The sequence below is a fragment of the Phalaenopsis equestris genome, unplaced genomic scaffold, assembly GCF_001263595.1.
Source record: "Phalaenopsis equestris unplaced genomic scaffold, ASM126359v1 Scaffold223503, whole genome shotgun sequence".
NCBI classification, from domain to species: Eukaryota; Viridiplantae; Streptophyta; class Magnoliopsida; order Asparagales; family Orchidaceae; genus Phalaenopsis; species Phalaenopsis equestris.
In genome coordinates, this window is record NW_018241620.1 from 37,158 (window position 1) to 55,761 (window position 18,604).

At 34.2% G+C, this 18,604-nt stretch overlaps 1 protein-coding gene across 3 annotated transcripts in view; it reads right to left on the reverse strand.

Moving 5' to 3' along the window:
* Window positions 1-18,358, reverse strand: part of LOC110037693 — a 38,605-nt gene extending 20,247 nt beyond the window's left edge. For all 3 annotated transcript variants that reach the window (XM_020742397.1, XM_020742398.1, XM_020742396.1), the window contains exons 1-2: window positions 17,958-18,358; window positions 17,846-17,882 (exon numbers count right to left, since the gene is read on the reverse strand). In XM_020742397.1, coding sequence (XP_020598056.1) covers window positions 17,846-17,882; window positions 17,958-18,263 — 343 coding nt within the window. In that variant the 5' untranslated portion in view covers window positions 18,264-18,358. The remainder of the gene's footprint in view (window positions 1-17,845; window positions 17,883-17,957) is intronic.
* Window positions 18,359-18,604: the final 246 nt, after the last annotated feature.

Genomic DNA, 18,604 nt, shown 5'->3' on the forward strand with positions numbered 1-18,604 from the left:
GGAAATTTACAATAATTATGCAAATGATGTTACTAGTTCCAGTTCTACGAGTGACAATGTTTTATCAAAGTTGCACAGTGATTCTGTTAATTCAGAAGGTTTTGATTGCATGCTCCCATTTACTGATTTTGCTGTTTCATCTGATTCTATTCAACTATCAAAATCAAATCTACAAGTCTAAATTGAGGAAGGACTTTATTTGGCCAATAATATTGAAAAAATTAATATTCTTGAGTTGTGAAAGTTAAACACTCTCAAGTATTATTGTTTGTCCAAAATAACTAAGAATATATTATCAATTCCAATAAAAATAGTTGCTTTGAAATCAGCATTTAGTACCCATGGTGGACTAGTTAATAATTATAGAAGTTCACTTTTGGCAAATACGAAAAATTCATTAATATGTTCTTCCAGTTGGATTAGATCTTCCACAAGTAGTTTTAAAACTCTTTTGGTAATTTCTCTCAATAATTAGTTTTCAGTATATGTTTACCTTTTCAACTTATGTTCTTATCACTTATTTTATTTTTTTATATATCTTTTGTGTCAGCAAGAATTAATGGAAGATGAATAACTTCAGGTGAATTTACCCGAGTAAATTGATAGAAGGTTCAAACATCTTGATTCGACCACTAGATGTTGGCACTTCTAATTAAAATTTGGGCAAGCTTTGTTGATGGGAGATGTATTTATTTTTTGGTGTGGGAAATATCTGAACTTGTATTGTTGAACTTTATGTTTGTTATAAGCTTTTATTTATGCAAACTGAAGATGTTTTGTGGGAACTTTACGCTTGTTATATGTTTTTATTCATGCATGAGATTATATTTTTGTTGAAATTTCATTACTGAACTTTTATGCTTGCTAATTGTTAAACATTTTTATTCATGAAGGTGTTTTATTGTGTTTTTAAATATTCCATGATGGTTAATCATATTTGCTTTTTTTAACTTTTTAAAATAGATTGTTTCCTCTACAGCACTTCTGCAACTGCAATTATCTTATGGGTGTTATGCAACTATCTTAATTTGGATTCTTTGAAGTTGAAATTATCTTCCACTGATGTGTGCAAAGTTCTTTTTGAGAAATTTGTATGGCACGGAAAAGATGCAATGAAAGATGTTTATTCATGTAGATGTCTTTTCATTTCAAATTATTCATTTTTTTTAATTTTGAAAGGCAATACAAGTTTGCAACCATTTTAAGATAATATTATAAAAAATTGTCTACAAAGATTATTCTTACTCTTAATTTTGGAAGACTACACAAGTTTGCAACTATTTTAAGATAAAAATATAAAAAAATTGTCTAAGATAATTATTCTTACTCTTAATTTGGAAGACAGCATAAGTTTGCAACCATTTTAAGATAAGAATATAAAAAGCTGTCTAAGATGATTATTCTTACTCTTACTTTTGGAAGCAACACAAGTTTGTTGTGTTGTTTAGTGCCTCTTGTTGGGATACTGCTGTTCTATCTGGCCTCAAACAGTTTTCAGCAATGAACAAATTGGAAAAGATGACTTTGGGATTCCGACTTCACAACTATTGCAAAGCAAGATTCTAACTTTTATTTTTGTGAAAAATAATCATAATCCTGATCCTCATTTCTTTCCTTCAAATAGATTTGTTATGGGTCATCCAATAAGAAAAGCGGGACATGACAAAGCCCTCCAAGATGCACAAGCGACAAGAACTTTACGGCACAATTCTAATGTATTTATATAATACATAAGAATTGTGTTAGGTATGTAAATTTCTCTTAAAGATTTGCACACCATTCTAATGTATGCATGAAAATGTGCATTTCAATATACAGATGAATTTCAAAATGTGCTATTACATGTTTTTTTTTTCCAACGCAGTCCATGGTGGGCTAGGTCAGTTTAGAATCATAACAAGAGGAAGAATTTTGCTCCAAGATGCTTCGCAGCAGGTATAATTACTAAGTTTTAATTTCTTTTGATGTTCATGTTTGATAATATTGTTTAAATGTTAAATCAAACAATTATAATGAAGTGTTCCCAGAAAATAGCTTAGAGTGTATAAAATGACTTTCAACATAATATTAGAGTGTCAACCAATGTAGAAGCCAAATAGCACAATTGGAAGGTAGGAAGTAGACTCTAGTACGAAGAGCTCACAGCTACTGAAACCAATGCAACGAGAGTAGGAATCCACTAAAATAGAGGTAAAGAAGCTGGTAAGAATGTCAAATTAGAAAGAAAATTAAAACAAATTAATGGCGAAGAAAGAAAAGAATAAGAAAAAAAGAATATTTACTTTGCTCTTATCTTCAACGGTTTTTCAGAGATTACATCAATGGAACTAAAAGAACAAATTTCATTTATCCTAGGTTATTTTTGTGCTTATATAACATTTTTATTCAATATGTTGAATTAGTCATTGTGTATCTATTGCTGATGCTTTATCTCAATCATGCAGTGCTTTTGATCAATTGAGAAGGCAATTTGCTCACCTAGAGGAGAATGGCGGTAAAAGTGGTCCAATAATTCCGCTAGAAAGGAATTATGCTTCTCTTCCCACATAATGACAATTACCATATTGATTTTACATGTGTCTTATAATCCATTTTTAATGAGGTTGCATCTTCGTTGAGAAAAAAACATGACTCTTTGTTGTGCTTTAACATTCATGAATATTTTTAGCTTTCCTATCAACAGTCACCTTATTCAAAAATTTATATTGAAATTTGTTATAGGTTTATCCTATATGGGCATCACCAGGGTTCAATATAGATTTTTTTTTAAAGTCGCTTCAAAAAGATAAGAAAAAGGATAAAGTGGCTAAAACCAAGGTTCAAATTATGAGGAAGTTGATATATAGGAAGAATTGAATGGTAAGAGATTGGAGGGACAAAAATATTATTGGAGAAAAGTGAGTTTTATTGGATTGAAACACTTAGCCTTTTCTCTCTCTTTTGCTTGTGTGTGTCATCCACTAATTATTGTATAATCCTAAGCTTTTGTTTTATGATATGGTTTTAATAAAAATATTTTTATGTTGTTTGACCTACAGGATGTCTAAAGCTATCAAATTGAAATTATTTAATTTACTGTTAAAAGAAATAATTTTCAAATAAACCTTATTCTTTGTTACATAGTAAATACCATTACAACAAGTATGATGATATAATTGTTTTCATTTTAATTTAATAATAGGAGCTATTTTAAGTCGAATCAACTGTCTTCATTAACAGTTAGCTTTAACTTTGTTAATTATCAATTTATGTTATTATTATAATTATCTTTCATAGCTTAAATTTTTTTTTCTTTTTTATTGAGATGGCTATTAGCGGCAACTGTGATGTCAGTGACTGTCGTAAAGGTAAGAATTTATTCACAAGTTTAATTGTTAGATATGTAAATACATAGGAATTGAGTTGTATATACGTAAATATTCAATTTCATTATTAATTTGATTTCTAATGTCTCTTTCTGAACCGGCAAAACATCCTGCTCCATTTCAGTTCATCGGAAGAATTCTCGGCGACGGATCCTCCATTTCCGAACCTCCCCCATCATTCTCCGTCTCTAGTATCAGTTTAATCATTATTGATTGGATCGTCGATCATAAAGATCGAGGAATTAATTTAAAATCATTATTTAAATTTAATGTACTTTTTTTTTATTTTTTTCAGATTTATGTAAATCATAAGAATAATGAAATGTTCAATACAGTTAATTTTTAGATTTTAATTTTTATTTGAGATTTTATTTGTATTTTTTGTACACTTGTTTAGTTTGTACGTTTTAAAATTTGTAATAAATTGGTTCTTACTTTATATTTTTTTGTAAAATAATATTAATATTTTTAGTGTAAAATTTTGTATTCAATTTTGCTCTTGTCAAGTTTTTTTAGTTAATCATTTTTTTTAGTTAATAAATTTCTTGAACTTTTGTATGAAATTTGCTCTTAAAAAATTTTTAGATAAAATTATTTTATTTTTTAAAAAATAATAATTATTATAAAAATTTAATATTCTAACGAGCCAATTTCAAGCCGAACATGAATAGAAAAATTTTATTCGAGTCGAACACGAACACACTGTTCACAAACCATTTCGAACACGAGTCGATTTCGAACACTAGCGAGTTTCGAACGAGCTGAACACGAGCCCAGCTGAGCTCGCTCAAGCTCGGCTCGTTTACAACCCTAATCCCAAATAGTCAGCACGCTTATCAGAATCAACTGCTGATCAACAACTGATCAGGATAAAGTGGATAAGCTGCAGCTGCCCCAAACAGACCCTAAATCATCAATTTCAAATTTTATCACTTTGTGTTTTGAGTCATAGTATTTCTATGATCGATCCAGAGCAACTTTCAATCTGTCTCTGATTAACCGAATTTTCTCTGTAGCTTCATCAACTAACTAAGAACATAATATTTGGTGTTCACCCACTTTAACCCAATTTAATGGATTTTTTCATTTCCTCTATATAGTGTTTCTTAAGTATTATTTTACTACTGGATTGATGGCTATTATTGTAGGCAAACTCGATCATTGAAATGTAATCTTTCCAATTGACACCAAGATTGAAAGGAATTAATTTAAAATCATAGTTTAAATTTAATGTACTTTTTTTATTTTTTTCAGGTTTAAGTAAATCATAAGAATAATGAAATGTTCAATACAATTATTTTTTAGATTTTAATTTTTATTTGAGATTTTATTTGTATTTTTTGTACACTTGTTTAGTTTGTACGTTTTAAAATTTGTAATAAATTGGTTCTTACTTTATATTTTTTTGTAAAATAATATTAATATTTTTAGTGTAAAATTTTGTATTCAATTTTGCTCTTGTCAAGTTTTTTTAGTTAATCATTTTTTTTAGTTAATAAATTTCTTAAACTTTTGTATGAAATTTGCTCTTAAAAAATTTTTAGATAAAATTATTTTATTTTTTAAAAAATAATAATTATTATAAAAATTTAATATTCTAACGAGCCAATTTCAAGCCGAACATGAATAGAAAAATTTTATTCGAGTCGAACACGAACACACTGTTCACAAACCATTTCGAACACGAGTCGATTTCGAACACTAGCGAGTTTCGAACGAGCTGAACACGAGCCCAGCTGAGCTCGCTCAAGCTCGGCTCCCTTTCAACCCCAAACCCCAACAATCAACAACTGATCAGGATAAAGTGGATAAGCTGCAGCTGCCCCAAACAGACCCTAAATCATCAATTTCAAATTTTATCACTTTGTGTTTTGAGTCATAGTATTTCTATGATCGATCCAGAGCAACTTTCAATCTGTCTCTGATTAACCGAATTTTCTCTGTAGCTTCATCAACTAACTAAGAACATAATATTTGGCGTTCACCCACTTTAACCCAATTTAATGGATTTTTTCATTTCCTGCTATATAGTGTTTCTTAAGTAGTTATTTTACTACTAGATTGATGGCTATTATTGTAGGCAAACTCGATATTTGAAATGTAATCTTTCCAATTGACACCAAGATTGAAAACACAAAGCCTTAACAAATCTTCCTATACATGAATATTTTTCTGATTATTCATTAGTTTGGGCATGAAATGTTATGCTAGAGTGGAACTGTGTACCCAAATCATGTTGAATGACTTTCAACAACCTCGATGTGAATGTTCCATCTCTGTCAGAAACGATGACTTTAGAGCACAGTGCAATTTGATAATTTCTTTGACATACAAGCTGACCAAGTTTTCCACAAAATTTGTCTGTCAAATTGGCAAAAAAAAAGCTGACTGCGTTAATCTGCCAATAATGACTCAAATACTATCGTGACACTACCTAGATCAAGGAAACCCATAACAAAATTCATAACATAATCTTCCCATTTTCATCCGAGTATAGGCAATCATTATACTTTACAATCTGACAAACCTGATAATTTAACAAATTCAGCAACATCGTTTTCCCTGCCAGGCCACCAGAACATCAACTTCAAATCATTGTATATTTTTGTGTTGTCTGCATGAATTGTGCAGCATGGGTGATGAGCTTCATGTAGGATTTCCTATCTCAAATCAGAATCAGCAGGTACCCATAACTAGGGGTGTAAGTTAAACTGACTCCTAAGCCGACTCAAGCTCAGCTCGATAAATGGCTTGTGAACTGAGCTCGATGAGCTAACAAGTCAAGGTCAAGCTAGCCCCAACTCGACTCATTTGCTCGTGAGCTGACTTGTTTAAAAAAATATTGATATAAATATATCTTTAAAGTATTAAAAAATTTTAAAAATAACATTTTTTTTATTGTATATTAAGTGATTTCTTATTATTTATCTTCTAATTATTGTATATTAAGCGATTTCTTATTATTTATCTTCTAATTATTCATTTTATTTGTCATTTTACCTTAGATTAATATTATTTTCTCTCTTTTATAAAAAACAAGTCGGATAGAACTCAAATGCTTAAGCACGAATTCGATAAAATTAATTGAGCTCAAGCTCAAGCCGAGGATGGATCAAACTCAACTCAACTTGTTTACACCCCTACTCATAACTGCAGCATTTTTTTGATATTATCATCTTCATCAACTGTCATATCTGACCACTTTTCCAATTGACATTGCCCCAAGAGCTTTGGATATTCATTGATGAATTTCTGAGTCGTCTTGATTTTATCTAAGAGTGTTAGTTGTACGATCAAACAAAGGAAAAAGAAAATTAAAGATTAAATTAAAGTAAGTGTATTATAAATGAAAATCAAAAAGTGATTTTCTTAGAAAAAGATATTCAAAATAAGTGGGTGAGTTATTTTGATAAATTTTTTAATGAAGCTTTTGAAAATATAATTGAACTTAGTGATCTTAATATCGTTAATAATAATATAGAAGAAGCAGAGGGGAAGTCACCTGTGCTGGAATTTAAAACCCGACAACGACATGTCGCTAAGGAAAAAATGAAATCGACAGAACAAAAACAAAAACTTGACACTGGAAAACTGAAATCGATAGTAGTCACTGCGGCACAGGGGATTGTAGAGGCGTCCGTTGCTGGAGTCAATAAGATTACGTCAGGATTGACTTAGACTCAAAGACGAAACCAAAACAAAAGACTTAAAAGACTTGAAGAAAATGAACAACAAGACATGGATCACATGGACGAAGATGAAGAGCAATTTCAGTTTCCAATTCCTAAATACACAACTAGTGAGGTATATCCTGTTTTAGGAGTTGAAAATTTTGACCTTGAAGAAGAAGAAGCAAAAGAAAGAATTGTCTTCGCTCTGAGTCCGTATGCATCGGTTCTCGACCTCACAACTTCAGATGAACCAATTGACAGACAAATTATTTCTAAAGAAGAGCTGAGGCGTATTCAGACTATCAAACGATATTATTTTAAACAATATAGGCATGTTCATACTTGAAGGTATCCACTTGTTCACTAAAGTCTTCGATGAAGATGAACAAACAGCTATCGTCGAGTATGGATGTTGTTATACTATGCTAAGGATGAAGACGAAAACGCTCCAAGGATCTTACAACATGAACAAGTAGGCCCGATGCCTATGGTGATTATGCAAATTATCAAACAATTGGTGGCTTGGGACATAATGTCATCCAGTTGCATTCCAGATAGTTGTATCATCAATATCTATGAAGATGGAGATTGTATCCCACCTCATATTGACAGCCATGATTTCGAAAGACCCTTATGTACACTATCCTTACTGAACAGATGTTCAATTTTGTATGGACAAGAAATACGGATAGTGGGCCCAGGAGAATTCCGTGGTTTTTATCAGATTCCCCTCCCACAAGGATCAGTGTTACAGGGAAATGGAGCTGACGTAGTGAATCACTGCATACCAAGTGTGAGCAGACAACGAATCACAATAACATTATAACGGAGGCGCCCTAACAAGCGTCCAGTTGGATACCAACCTCTGCCTGAACTCGAAGGATTGCATGACCCTATGAATGTCTGAGCACCTGAGTTATACTCAACAGAATTTACTTCCAAAAGTATCTAGGAGTGCAGGATGTCCATGGATGGTCTAGTAGTGTTCGAGATTACTGATATGACAAAAGATGAATATGACAGCTTGACATGATGTTTGATGTGTAATATATTATTGACATCCTATGTATCTTTTGTGGTGAAATAAAACTCTAGTTTTGTTGTAAAAGACAAAATCTCAAGGTATTGACGATGCTTGTGCAGGTCCAGAAAAGCCAAAATGAACATCGACACAGCTTTAAAATGGCAATTTCAACTCATAAAATCAAAATCCCCAACGGAAACCTTGAAACAATACATTTCTCTTTGTATGTCTTTCATAGACATATCGACATTTGACATCTCTGATTAATAATGTTCTCCTTAAATGGATTATGACATCTACTCTCTTTCTAACTATTGGATATAAGACCTTGACACGGACATATGACTTTCTTATAGTTATTCCTTTGGGATAGAATGTAAGTTGCATATCATTCCTTCTCAAAACCGACATACATCGACATTTGACATTTATAGGTTGTAGTATAAGACCTCCTTAAATGGATTATGACACTATTCCCTTTCTAACTATTGGATATAAGACCTTCCTGACACGGAGATATGGCTTTCCTATAGTTATTCTTTAGGAATAGGCTGTAAGTCGCATAGCATTCCTTCTCAAAAGCGACAGACATCGACATTTAACATCTCTGGCTTGCAGTATAAAAACTCCTTAAATGGATTATGACATCTACTCTCTTTCTAACTATTGGATATAAGACCTTCCTGACACGGAGATATGACTTTCCTATAATTATTCATTTGGGATAGGATGTAAGTCGCATAGCATTCCTTCCCAAAACTGACAAATTCCGACATTTGACATCTTTGAAAAGTAGTGTAAGGCCTCCTTAAATGGATCATGGCATCTACTTTTTTTTAGCTATCGTATGTAAGACCTTCCTGACAGGGAATCATGGCAGTCCTTTAGCTTCTTTCTTTGGGATAGAATGTAAGTCGCATAGCATTCCTTCCCAAAACTGACAAATACCGACAACAAATACCGACATTTGACATCTTGGAAAAGTAATGTAAGACCTCCTTAAATGGATTACGAAATCTACTTTCTTTTTGCTATCGGATGTAAGACCTTCCGACATTTGACATCTTTGAAAAGTAATGTAAGACCTCCTTAAATGGATTGCGACATCTACTTTCTTTTTGCTATCGGATGTAAGACCTTCTTGACACGGAATCATGGCAGTCCTTTAGCTTCTTTCTTTGGAATAAGATGTGAGTCACATAGCATTTCTCTTCCAAAGCTAACATTTGAAATCTACAAGAAATAATATAAGAACTTCAATGGAACATGGCAGTCATCTCCCCTTTTATTGTAGGATATAAGACCTTCCCAACATAGAACTATGGTCTTCCTATAATCTATTTTATGACTTCTTCAAAAATCATGACGCTCCTACTCCTCAGCAGGCTTTGAAAATCGAAGGATAAACTACCTGACAAGGGAAAATCATATTCTTCTTTTCAAAACTGCCGACAAACTGATAATTTCATTTGGGTGATATAGACCGTTTCGGTCAACACCAATATGTGCGGCATACTTATCCAATATGCCACATATATTGGGGGCCCCATTTGTTGACCTCACTTTTGTGAAGAACCTAAAATGACACTCATAGACTAGACATCTCTTGAGTAGCCCTCTGACTCAGGAGTCTCAGACAACTCCTAAAGACCTAAAAATGATCATCATGATCAATAAGGCAAAGGGTATATCAACATTGACCACTTTGAACTTATCTAGGGTCCCCAAAACCCTAAAAACTGGATTAACTCTCAGTATACCCCTTTTGGGTTTTTAACCATGATGACACCTCAAAATGATCAGATCAGCAATGACAAACCCTAATCTAGTTAAATCACATTGACCATAAGATCAATACTACACGCAATTGACCCAATTGGTCAACTTTTATCAAATTGGTCAATTTTTGTCAAATTGGTCAACTTTGGTTAAACTGGTTAACTTTAGTCAACTTGGACCAGTGGGTCAACCCAAACACCATATTGGTCAAATTGGACCAATTGGTTAACCATAAACTTCATTGACCAAATATTGGTCAAAATGGTCAATTTTAAACCTCATGGTCACCACATTGACCATTTGGTCATCCACAAACCTAAATGATCACCATATGGTTAATTTTACCATCCTGATCAATCTTGATCAACCTTGGTCAACCTTGGTCAAACTTAAACCATATCACTAAAACCAATGACCCCATGACTAAACCAACCATGACATGATAAAAAAAAGTCATATTGGTCAACCCTGGACCTGAATTGGCCAACCATAGTCAACCCTGGTCAACCATATTCAACTTGGTCAAACTTGGTCAACATTACCATTTTTTGTCAAAATTTAGTTTTTCATCAAATTATTTTATTCTCTTAATTAATTAAAGAGAGTGAAATTAAGGATTATTAGACCTATGATTTAACTTTAAAATATTGGTTTAAACCCATGGCAATACAAAGTTTAAACCCACGGCAATACAAATCCATGGCCACCTAAAAAATCATATTTTACATTTAAACCCTATATCCACTATATGACAAATTGTTAATGGGTCACCCATGACCAATGAAACACACCATGACATGATTAATCTTCATAAATGACCCATGAGTCATGACCATTGACTCAAGACAAAGGGTTATCATGAAGGCTTCATGAAGGGAATAATGAAGTGTCATTCCCTCAAGATATTTTGAGTAAGGATGAGAGGTCATCACTCACCTCCACCCTTCTCCAATGAAAGAAAGACTCCTCTAAACCCTATCCTACACGTGAATAGGGTCATCATGAGCAAGACATTAAAAATGAAGAAGAGGAGGGATATGTGTCATCCCCTCCCTTAATTCATTGAATGATCAATGAATCATATGGGTGAGGTTGATTCAAGACACCCTTGGGCAGCCTTATCCGCCTCCCAAACCTTCCAATGGAGGGAGGTCAAGACATGAAACCAAGCTTCAACCTAAGGGAGATCCCATATGGATAATGCATTGAAAGCTACATCCATGATAATTCTTTGCCAGGAGACTTATCCACATACATGATACAGTCTCCACCTTCTTCCCCAAGTAAACCCAAGCTCCATAGCCACCATTAATGACTATAAAAAGGGGTAAACCGTGAGCTACCAAGAGAAGAGACATACATACTGTGCCTAATCCCTGAAACACTCAAGACAAAAATTGTTGTCCTTTTCCTAAGGAGTTAAACCCCCATAGTTTCAATCCCTGATTTCCACTGACATGCTCCAACTTTACTCTCCAAATCCAGGGCATATTTCGGGTCCGACACAAACCAGAATAAAGCCTCAAATTGATTCTTCTAAAAGCTTCCCTGAGCTCTAAGAAGAAGATTCCAATCGAAATTGGCCTTCCCCATAGGCTCTGACTCATTGTTTAGTGAAGTTGTGACCCCTTTTCACTGAACTCCTACTCAAACCTGATTTCAATCCAAATTGAGCGGGAGCAAGCTAGCTGAACTTAAGGCGAAGCTTTGGAACCAATCAAATTGAAGTTCCATCCACTGAGGCCAAGGTATGGTAGCTAACCCTAAAATCGTCTTGGTTTTCAGACATTGTGAAGGAGATATTCATTTCATGGCTAATCATTCATACAAATGTCTTCGCCATGAGGAGATGATCCTCTAGAAACAAAAATCATCAAATTTGGTTGAAGATCGAAGGAGATCTTTAGTCAAAACCATGAACGGCTCTTGGTTCACTTCCCTTTGGGATGATGAACCGATGCCATCCATTTCCGTGTTTAGGAAATGGACAGCCCTAATCAAGTTGGACCGCTCTTTCATCCACATATGAAACAAATGAAATAGGTGGCCAGCTAAGCGCTTGCGTGGATAAGCCCGCAAATCAGAAGCTGTCATATGAGATTTCGACATCTCCTAGGTTTGAGCTGACGCCACGTTAGATAAGTGGATAAATAGGTTAATTAATTACAGAAAATACATAAAACCTTCAAAAATCCATATCTTGACTTAGAAAAATCAAAAAATATGATAAAAATACCCCTGGATTTAGAAAAATGAGGAGAAAATTATTGAAGTGAAATCAAAATTTAATAATTGTATTTAATTTTTAATTAATTAATTATTCTCTGAAGTAATTTAATTATTAAAAATTATTCATAAATCCAAAAATTTTGAAAATTTTAGGGATTAACTTTTAAGCCCTTAGGAACATCCCCAGATTTTTCCAAGGCTAGGAAAATTCCCTAGGATCCAATTTTCTAATTTCTATCAAATTTTGTAATTATTCTTAAAAATAATTATAAAATTTTAAGAAATTAGAAATTAAATTTGAAAATGGTTAAAATATTTAGAGGGACAAAAACTCTAAAGTGACAATATCTAGCCATTGAAAAATTTAAAATGACATTTCTACTGATAGGGTCAAAATTTTAAAATTCAAAATTACAATTTTAAACCCTAAATCTCCTTAAGCTTGGACATTAGCCTTTAATGATATATAGGGTTGACCAGACCCTAATCCTTAGATCTAAGTCTCAGTCTATATCAAAGGGTGAGTCCAAACCCTAACCTAATTAGGGTCCACTTATTTTCTCAAACTATTGAGTCTGAACTCATAGACTCAAAGTTAAAATGACATGACATTTAAGTCTAATTAACTTAAACTTAATCTGAATCCAGGACAAATCAGACAGAGACATTTAGGTCTAAACCCAACTAGACCTAATTAAACTCTGTTAGACCTTAATCACATTAGGTTTAACATCATAAAACTCATTAAGTCTTACTTACATTAGGCTTAATCATTTTAAACCTCAATTAGGTCTAACCCTAATTAAACTTAATCAGCACTCATTAAGTCTTACTTACATTAGGCTTAATCACTCTATACCTCAATTAGGTCTAACCCTAAGTAGACCTAATTAGCCCTCATTAAGCCTTACTTACATTAGGCTTAATCATTTTAAACCTCAATTAGGTCTAATTCTAATTAAACCTAATTCACACTCATTAAGCCTTACTTGCATTAGGCTTAACCCTAATTAGATCTAATTAACACTCATTAAGCCTTACATTAAGCTTAATCATTTTAAATCTCAATTAGGTCTAATAATTAGACCTAATTAACACTCATTAAGCCTTACTTACATTAGGCTTAATCATTTTAAACCTCAAGACATAATTAACACTCATTAAGTCTTACTTACATTAAGCTTAATCATTATAAACCTCAATTAGGTCTAACCTAATTAGACCAAATTAACCTTCATGAAGCATTACATTAGGCTTAATCAACCAGAACCTCAATTAGGTCTAACCCTAATTAGACCTAATTAACCTTCATTAGGCTTTACTTACATTAGGCTTAATCAACCAAAACACTCAAGTTCAACTCAACTTAAACCTAAGTCAACCTAAACCTTAGGTTCAACCCAAAATTGAACTTTAAGTTAACCTAAAATTCTTAGGTCCAACCTAGCTTGAACCTAACAACTTTAGTTTCTCAACTCATACTGAATCTAAGTTAAGTTTAACCAAATAACCTTAGGTCCCAACCATATTGGACCTAAATACTCTAAACTTTTAAGTTCAATTTATATTGAACTTAAATCAACTTTAGGTCCTAACCACATTGAACCTAAACACTCTAAACTTTTAAGTTCAATCTATATTGAACTTAAATCAACTTTAGGTCCTAACCACATTGAACCTAAACACTCTAAACTTTTAAGTTCAATCTATATTGAACTTAAATCAACTTTAGGTCCTAATCACATTGGACCTAAACAACTTAAAAGTGCTACCTACATTGGACTTAAAATCATCCCAATTCTAAGTTCTACCCACATTTGACTTAGAATCACTCAAACCTAAAGTTCAATTCATAAAGAACTTAAATAAATTTTAAGTCCTACCGACATTGGGCTTAAAATTAACTTCAACTTTAGGTTTCTTCTTAAGTCCTACCTAAATTGGACCTAAAGCAATCTTTAACTTTAGGTTCTGCCTGTATTGAACCTAAATCACTTCAAATTTTAGGTCTCACCTAAATTGGAGCAATCTTTAACTTTAGGTTCTGCCTGTATTGAACCTAAATCACTTCAAATTTTAGGTCTCACCTAAATTGGACTTAAAATTATCTTCAGTTTTAGGTTCTGCTTAAATTGAATCTAAATGACATTAACCTTTAGGTTTTATCTAAATTGAACTTAAATGATATCAGTCCTTAGGTTTTACCAAAACCTAAACCCAAAAATATAATCCATTGCAACTAAACCCAAAACAAATGATATCGTCATAAAAATTTAATTTATCAACTCACCGACATAAAATTCACTTTAAAAGACATTAAAACTTAAACTTGAACATAAAAATATAACTAGGTTTGAGAAGATAATTTGGAGAAGGTAACTCATGGTTGCTAACAGAATATCTTCCAACTACTTGTGGTTAATCATACCGCAAACATAATGACCCGGGACGACAGAACCATAGGATCTAGATCGGGTCATCCCAAACAAAAATAAACAACAAAAATGATAAAAATGACAAAATTTAATCGACTAATAAATTGTAAACAACCTAAAATTTTACAACCCCTAACATCCGAATGAGACATTAAAACATAAATTGAATCCTAATGAACAAATATCACCAAATGCAACTTGAACACCAGTGTTCAGATCTACGAAGATTTCTTGAACGATGCAATCTGTAGTTATTGACAAGAATCTTCCAGTCCTGGTTAAATAACTTTCAGACTAAGTAGATTTAAATACTTTGCGGCCCCGGGAAGACGAAGTCATAGACATCTTGACCGGGTCATTTAAAAATTATTCAACCAACTAAATTGACAAAATTAGACATGATTTCATGCCAATCGTATTCTGTTTAACAGGTTCATTGGAGACATAAAACAAATTACGCTTTAGATTTACTTTGCATTTTATAGAAGTGTGCAACTCTGTTTTGCAGGACGACATCCTGAAACGGAACCTCAGACAACTAAATAACAAAAACATAACAAAAAAAAAATAAAACGACATATCATGACAAATAGAACAAAATAAAATAAAATGACAAGACATGACAAATGAAAAAAAAAACAAACAACAAAATCAAATAAAATGACAAAACAAAAACAAAACGACAAGACATGACGTGAACAAAACAAAAGCTTTAAGGTAGAATCGAATTCTTAGAAATCTATTATCCTAGGAATAAACATTTGATGTTTCTTTCCTTCATCTTGACATTTCTTAGAAGAACAAGTGTTAACGTTAATCAGGAGTTTTTTCAGATAGTCTTGACTGTATGAGATGTAATTAAATATAGGAGTTTGCTCTCCTATAGGAGAAAGAAGAACTCAGAATATGTGATACACCTAAAATCTCTTGTTACCAAATTTTTTATGTGGTTTTCTTTATACGAGAAATCATTTTTTCTATAATAACTATATTAATGAAAATCATCCTGAAATTTCTTTTTCTCATATTTTCTATTTTAGTCATTTCCTTGTTTATCCTAGTTAATTAACATCTGAGAATCTTTCACATGATTCAAAAGAATAATTTACTTGGAGATTATGACAATAAAATAGATAAATAGAATGGCGACTCCTTTCAAACAACAACACCAAACCAACGACATGACAACGGGAATTGAAAGCGATGGATGACACGGCGCTCCGGCGGCCGACTCTCCCTTCTGATGGTTGTATCTGACGGCGAGAAGGTGTTACGGCTGTAACTCATCCGAGGGGAATTGAAAGCGACGGATGAGACGACGCTCCGGCGGCCGACTCTCCCTTCCGATGGTTGTATCTAACGGCGAGAAGGTGTTACGGCTGTAACTCATCCGAGGTGGTGATTATCTATGCTCGTTCCCCTCCCTTCTTGCTATCTTTAGCCACTTCAAGGCCTGCCTTTGTTGCCGCTAGCCCCACCAGAGTTTGTCTTTGCTACCGCAAACCACTTCCAGGTTAGTTCTTGATGCCGCCAGGCCCTCTAGGGGATGTTCCTACTGCTATCCAGCTCTAAACACTTGTTCCTGTTGCTATCCAACCCAAGACACTCGTTCCTGCCGCTATCCAGCCCGTCGCCTACTCTTCCTATTGTTGCCCAGCCACTGCAACCTCTTATGCCTGATGTCCAGCCCCCGAACACATGTTCCTGTTGCTGTCCAGTCCACCACCACCGCCACCGCTCCTAAGCCCTTCTACATCGCAAGCACGTATTGTCAGCCTCCTTCCAACAAGTTGTCATCACTCCTACGCCATCTAGTGTTGTAGCCACCAGCTACAATCCACCTTCTACCACTGTTGCAGCTTCCTTCCTTCCCTTATGGGTCTACCGCTATCCTCTAAAGAGACGTTTATATGCTTTATGATGTTTTCTTTCATATTGCAGAGTCGTGTTGTCACTTAACTTTTGCATGTTTGTGTTGTTTTATATTGAGGATTCGTAGTTGTAACTTTTGAAATTAAGAAATTAAATTTATAATTCACTTGTGGTTTGGGTTAACTCTGGTATGACAATGACCAAGAAAGCTCATAAAACTGAGAGCCAAAACCATTAATAGCATTCAATACAAATGTGAATCCTCTTAAGCAGAATGAAGCAAAACTTTTAAGCATCAAGGCAACTTATGGTGTAACAGTTAAGAGTTTCGTCAAAAACTCCAAAGTTAAGTGTGCTAGCATTAGAGCACCCTTATAATGGGTGAGCTCCTGAAAAAGTTACACTAACAGGGCAAAATCATGAGGTCGTTAGGCCAAAGTGGACAATATCCTGACGGGTGGGAGTTTGGACCGTTACAAATGGTATCAAAGTATTACACCAGTCTAAAGATAGAAATATCTACCTCGTGGATGATTTATGAGTCATGAAAACTGACGAGGACCACAGTTTCTTAAGTGCGGTGATTGTGAAACCACTTAAGCAAAATGAAACTAAACTCTTAAGCATCAAGACGTCTTTTGGTGCAACTGTTGGAGTTTCGTCAGAAATACCAAAATTAGGCGTGCTCGCACGGGAACACTTCTAGTATGGGTGACCTCCTGGGAAGTTATACCACGGGGAAAAACAAGAGGCCATTAGGCCAAAGCAGATAATATCTCGAGGGGTGAGAGTTTGGGCTGTTGAAACTCCTTAATTAGAATAAAGCTAAACTCTTAAATATTAAAGCGCATTTCGGTGTAATGCTATAATTTTATTAGAAACTCCAAAGTTAAGTGTGTTTATCCTGGAACACTCTTAGAATGGGTGGCCTCCTGGGAAGTTACACTAACAGGGTGAAAACTGTGAGGATATTAGGCCAAAGCAGACAATACCCCAATGGGTGAGAGTTCGGGCTGTCACAAAAAAATTTCAAAGATAATTAAAGCAAAGCCATCACCATCGCATCAAAATTTCAGCTCCCAACCTTTCATTCCCAAATTCCTCAACTTAGGCTATAAATAAAACCTACAAGTGATCATTTTTACAATCTTTCGGTCACGAATCAATAATTGAGTAAAGAGCTTACATTAGTTGTTCCCCTTCGAGATTATTTACAGTATCTGATCCATTTCAACTCCCAGAGTTGATCTGAGGATGAAAGATTTCTCCTACGCCTCAAGTGGCAACACTAAATTCTTAAATTAAATGCTTAATAGTACTACACATTCAGCATTAGCTATGCACATAAAAATGATTGCTCAAACAACTCTTTTCATCGTACATAAAGGCCCGACAATGTCATTATTCATACTGTGCCGGCTAGCTCAAGACAAATAAACAAGCCTAAGAAAAAGGGCAGCAAAATCTCACCATTTCCACCGCATCTATTGCAAGGCAAGGGATCTCCCTGCCAAAAAAAAAGACTAATAAATCACCAAAACAATAAAATAAAAATATTCCATAATTTAGAGCTATAAAACACCTTCAGCCCTAGGAACAGAGACAGGGCAACCGCAGCAATGACACTAACGGAGACAATGAGGGTCTGCGTATCGATCGTCCGGTCTCCCCCATAGATGTAAGCGGTGCAATGGCGGAGAAACCTCTGTCGCCTGCGAGCAGCAGTCGTCGCTGGCGGCACTGCTAGAGAGAATGTTTGGGCTTCGGACTTTCGGTTGGGGTTGAGATGAAGAGATGAAGCTGAGAGGAGAATAAGAGGTATAAGAGTAGGAGGAGAGCACAAGGGCTGAGGAGAAGCGTGGCAAGGCGGAGGAGCGAAGGCGGCCATCGATAGCAATTAGTGCGAGTGAAAATATAGCAGGCCGAGAGCAGGGGAGCGCTGGTTCCTAGCCGGATCCGATTAGGTGGATATCGTCACCTCTAGGTGAGTGAGTGGATGAGCTGGCCTTACATTAATCAATTTTACAGGCTTATGTATGTTTGTGATAGCTGCAGCTTAATAATAAACTGCTGCGTAGATAAGCTGGTTATCTATTTATTTTTTACAGTTTAAAAACAGATGTGTTCTGCATAGATAGTTTGGTTATCTATTTATTTTGCTTAATAATAAACTGTTGTGTAGATAAGCTGGTTTTCTATTTATTTTTTACAGTTTAAAAACAGATGTGT